Here is a 5,377-nt window from a genome sequence, read left to right as displayed (position 1 = left end):
GGCATTAATTATGTCATTTTTCAGACCATTAGGGTGCAATTAGTAACCACATGATGTAATCTCCCACTACTGGTGGTGTTAATGTTAACTAATATGAGAAAGAGTGGCAAGGTTGTTAACCAATTAGATCAGGGCACCAGGAGTCTGGACTCTTGGTTCTAATTCCAAGCATTGCCACACACTTTGTGTGTGACTTCAGAAGTTCACAGCTGTACCTCAGATTCCACAGCAGCATAATGAGTATAATACCTACCTCACATGAGGTAAATAAAGGTTAGTTAGTATTTGTAAAGTGCTTTTCAATTGCTATAGACTTATAAGGTAAGTTCTTTGGGGCAGAGATTGTCATTTTCTGGAAGTCCACACAATGCCCAGTGCAACAGAGCTCCAATGTGGTTGGGTTTCAGGTGCTACTGCAAAATAAATGTTAAATAATAATATTCAGGATGAAAGGAGCTATAGTGTAGTGAAGGAAACCAGAGACTTCTTTTTGGCCTGTGAAGTGGCTGGATTGCTCTAAGTGTTCACATGCTTTCCCATGATTGAGTTATACAACCTTCCTCCCCACTTGTGTATTATATTGCTGCGCGTTTGACTTTTCTTGTGGAGAAAAATGGTACATTTGCTCCAGACTAAATTAAAAATGATCTTGGAATTTTTCATATTTTTGCGGGCCTTGCTTGCTAATACCATTACTGGAGAGGGTAAAGGAGAGGTATGATGGAATGCCTACATATCAAGATAAGAATGATATGCCCCTATATTTGATCTTTGTAGCATTCCATTGTCCTACACTTATTTTTCTAGTTAGGTAGACCCTTCATGGCAAGATCCAGTTTTTACAGGGGAGACAAGTGATTTGCTGATAGACAAAAATGTTGAATTCACTTATTTACTCAGAGCACTGTATACTTTTGATGAGCACATTCCAGTAAAAATGTAGAAACACTGAGTAGAGTATTAGATTGCACAGAATTATATTAAAAACGTCTCTCTGCTTAACAAGACAAAAGCCAATATTCTAGAGGACAAGAAGGTGAACTTTTGTGGTTGCACAACTAAGGATCTTCTGATGCCACTCCTATTAAATTTGTAATTTTAGCAAAGAAAAGTTTATATGTCTGATAATTCTGCTTGTCCTTACACATGAAAGTTTTTCTGAAGCTAGGGAGGACTGGAGTTATTTACATCAGTTGTATGCTGCTGAGTCATCCTGACTTGTAAAAAATAAACTTTACTACCACATCTGTAAAAAATGCAGCACAACAGTATTGTAACTATTTGGTATTTCTCAAAATCAATCAAGCTTTGAGAACTCTGAAGCCACATTAACTCAGTCTATGTGTATGGCTTCATTATTTACTTTCAGTTTTGTTTGCACTGCACCTGAATAATTTATAGCACTTCACAATTGATAGCATTTGGGGGATTTTTTTCTAATTTAGAGAAGTTATTCCCACAGAAGGCAAGTCATTCTCCAGTGTAGCTCATCTAACGATTCCTGCTTTGATTTCTTCACCCTTACAAACTTGTGATTCCAGAAAATGTTATGCACTTTAGAAATATAATATAGTTAGAAACCACACAGTCAGTACATGTGATACTGTCTGGAGTGAGGATGCATCATGACACAATGAAGGAAAACCTTTCTGGAAGGGATACCCTCCTCAGCAATTATTCAAAAATTAAAGGCATATAAAGGAGAAGGAATACCTACAGATCTCTGCATTAACCAATCTTCAGAAAAAAATGCAAATTATTAAACAGGAAATGCCTTATATAGGATCCTACTCCTAATGTAATCTTTGTTGATTTTCTCTTGGTACATGCTATTAGGTTGTTTGCTTTATTTAGAAATCATTTTAAAATGTCTGATGGGAATCTGTATTGCATACTTAAACTTGTATGTACAATAAAAAGAGGATAATAAAATTTATTCTAATAAAGTTTTATGTCCACTCCAAATTAATCTTCATTTTACTTTAATAAAATGTTCACAAGAATAAACAGCAGGAACTTACAAATACAAAAGATTTGCTCTTGTTTCACTCATACTGGAGTGCAGATTATTTGTCTTAGGACCTCGACCTGCAGAGACTTACACATGTGCTTAAATTTATACACTGAGTAGTCCCTCTGAAGTCAGTGGTACAAGACACAGTGCAAAGTCTTTGTAGGATTGGGACTCACCAAATCTGAACTGGAAGCCTAATTTTCTACTATGACTGCTTATGCTGCCATGTACAAATAGCATACCGGTCAAATTAGCACACATCACTGAAATATGGTATAATGAACTAAGAACCAACAGACCAGAGTTCTTATTTTGGAGAGGCTCTTTTAAAATAATATTGACACTTTCACACTCATTATGGTCTGACTCCTGCTCTTTTTGAAGTCACAAGGAATTTTGAATAAATCTAAATATTTAAACATAAATGCCCATTTTAAGAAAAATAATTCAGCATTCTAAAAAGCTCATATATGAATGAAGGATTTTCCACTCCATTAATACTCTGCATATTGAACATTGTACATCAAGTTAAACATGACTGTTGAAACAATGAATACCTGAAAGAGATGTTTATTTTTGGACTGTGTGGATGTTCTGAGGCAACCACTAAGACAAAATGAAATTCCTCATCCAGAGTCCAAAAATGTAGGGAGACCCTAAAAATGTAGCAGAAGCATTTCCGCACACTGATTTCAGTAGTCGAGTTTGTGCAGAAATGATTCCACTAGATTCATAGAGTACATTTTTGAGGCAATGGCAGCTTGTCACTTCATCATCTTTTTGACCTTCTCCAGCTCCTCTATGGATTTCCACTCCTGTTTGATTGATAAAAGCTAAAAAATAAAAAGAACAATATGAATAGCAAATTATTAAAAACCAAACAGTTATCCTCTCTAAATATATAGTAAATTATGTAGGTTTTTTACACTGTACAGCAATTTATACAATCTCTTGTGTATGAAGGAAGTCTTCTAATAAGTAATTTACATTCTCTTTTTACAAGTAAACAGAAGTACCACTGAGCAATACATTTTCATTAATTATCAAAAAATTAGCATTTCAAATGAAAAAACATGACAATTTATGCACAGTAAATAGTTACACCATTCACAATAAATTTTTGCCTACTAAGCCTGACTCTCCACACATATCTCAGGACTTTAAGAATGAAGTAATTAAGAACCATAATATTAGGTTATGTCTGATTTTATGAACACACAGGGCTTAGCCATGTATACCCAAAACACACACTGAAATCAGTGTACTGTAGTAAATAGGAGTTGCATTTGCTCAGCACTTTGCAGAATTAGACCAGGAATGCAGATTTGATTGTATTCTTCTATTAACATTCTGATAACTCATACACTCTAAATATATTTATATACATTCATTTAATCTCTAATGAAATAGAATATAGTTAATTGGCACTACACTCAATACCAGCTTTTATGGACTAAATTATTTTATTCGTTACCTTTTGGGCCTGGTTAGGATTCACATTTTCCCAAGGTTCTGGATTGCCAGACTTGTTAATGCTAAAAAAGAATTATGAAATTCATTGTAGGAAAAACAAAGATGATGTTTTAGGGCCTGATCCTGCACACCCTTAGTCAGCTGAGTAGTCTCACTAGCTTCAGTGTAACTACTGATGTGGGAAAAACTACTTGCATGAATAGAGGTTTACAGCATTAGGCCATTAAACTTGGCAGAGAGATAGGCTTTTATTTGTAGTTTGTATCCCAGAAATGCTGTCATTGCTTAATAAATAATAAGACCATGTTGTGGTTTAGGTAACAGTTACTGGAATTCTTAGCCTTATGGCTAAGGGCCCAGTCATGCTCACAGGTCAATTTTAAAACTGCCATGGACTTAAATGTTTCAAGCTTGGGCCCTAAATTAATAGTCAAACCATTTTAAAGAAAAAAAGCAGTAACTGATAATGGGTATCAAAATTCTGCTATCTAGATATGAACAATAGCAGTCTGTTATTTAATGATCTGATTTAATATCTCAAAGAGAGAGTTATTAATAAAATACCTTGAATGAGGTTATGGTAAAGGAATGAGATGGTAAAGGAAGTGAAGGCTGGGTTATTGGCTATTGGAAATGACATATTGTGATCTGTGTACCTCTGTCGCAGAAGAAAAAAATGTCAAAAGACAGAAATATGTTGTAAAAACGATTCCTTTTCAACACATTCCTCTATTTGAGACATATTAAATGCTACTTGAATTCACTATTGAAAACTTTGCACAAGAACATTTTAGCTCAAACTACATTTATAGTGAAGACAAAAAATAAATTTTCTGAGCAACAAATTCAAAATTTAATCCAGTTTGGGAATAACAGACTGGAGTAAATTCTTTACAAAAATATAATATTAGATTAAGACATTAATTTAAAAAATCTGCTGTCAGATCTTCCCTAATTTCCCCCTCCCCACTCTGATACCTTGATGTCAATGAGGTGTATCTGTTTAGCAAAGAAAACTCCATATCAAGCATATAACTCAGAGAAATATGGAACGGATTATGCTTACATCACATCACTTTTGGTGCATAGGGAATACAGGGAGGCAGCTAGGGCCCCAACTGCTGCAAAGCCCACAAAACCAATCAAAGGAATGAGCTGAAAGACAAAAAGTTAGAAAACAAGGCTTTCAAGAATAAAATGTCTCTCTTAGTGGCCCATGCACACTGAAGACATGAATTAAAAAGTTTTAAAGAAAGTGAAACTCCCGCAAAGAAAGGCATAACATATATGCCGATCACACCATCTCACTGCTAGTGTGTCTTCAACTTCTGCACATTCATCATTTAATTTTAGAGTGCATTTTATTAATCTGGCAAATCTCACGTTTCAATGTAACCTCTTCAACATACACTTGTTCATAGGACTCTTTGTCAGTGCCAGGAAGGCAGATTGGATCATTTTAGGACAAGGCTCTTTTGCAAACTTACTTCTTTGTTTTTCCTTAGCAGTTGGAAAAAGCCCAAGTTGGCCATAGCGGCAGCTGTAGACCTGAAATAAAGGGTGTCCAGTTACAATCTCATCAGCGAGGCAATTTAGGTACCACAACTGGCAGAGGCTATTACACTCTTGCTACATAATTTCCTATCACCCTGCGGGTCACAACCACCAATCCACTATCCCAGATGCACTCTGCCGCTTGAGGCAAGGGAGCCTGCATTTACCTGGCCGGGAGGAGAGGGAAGAAGCTGCACTGCAGACAAAGCCATAGCTTGGGGAGGTGTCCAGCTTTTTATAGAGCCCTGCTCACACCCCAGAGGCTGGCGGTGTCCCAGGTCACGTAGCCCAGTGCAGAGCTCGTACAGACTGATGCACAACTTCCCCTTGCGGTCT

General features: G+C 36.2%; 1 protein-coding gene across 1 annotated transcript; it reads right to left on the bottom strand.

Moving 5' to 3' along the window:
* Window positions 1-1,965: 1,965 nt before the first annotated feature.
* Window positions 1,966-5,326, bottom strand: C9H15orf48 (chromosome 9 C15orf48 homolog). Its single transcript, XM_050966685.1, has 5 exons — window positions 5,209-5,326; window positions 4,975-5,035; window positions 4,554-4,642; window positions 3,489-3,549; window positions 1,966-2,847 (listed from the first exon to the last, which is right to left on the bottom strand). Exons 2-5 carry the CDS (start codon window positions 5,017-5,019, stop codon window positions 2,779-2,781), a joined length of 264 nt encoding a protein of 87 aa, XP_050822642.1. The 5' UTR covers window positions 5,020-5,035; window positions 5,209-5,326; the 3' UTR covers window positions 1,966-2,778.
* Window positions 5,327-5,377: the final 51 nt, after the last annotated feature.

This window comes from Gopherus flavomarginatus, chromosome 9 (assembly GCF_025201925.1).
Source record: "Gopherus flavomarginatus isolate rGopFla2 chromosome 9, rGopFla2.mat.asm, whole genome shotgun sequence".
Taxonomy (NCBI): domain Eukaryota; kingdom Metazoa; phylum Chordata; order Testudines; family Testudinidae; genus Gopherus; species Gopherus flavomarginatus.
The sequence above is the reverse complement of the archived record's forward strand: the minus strand, read 5'-3'. Positions and strand labels throughout refer to the sequence as shown.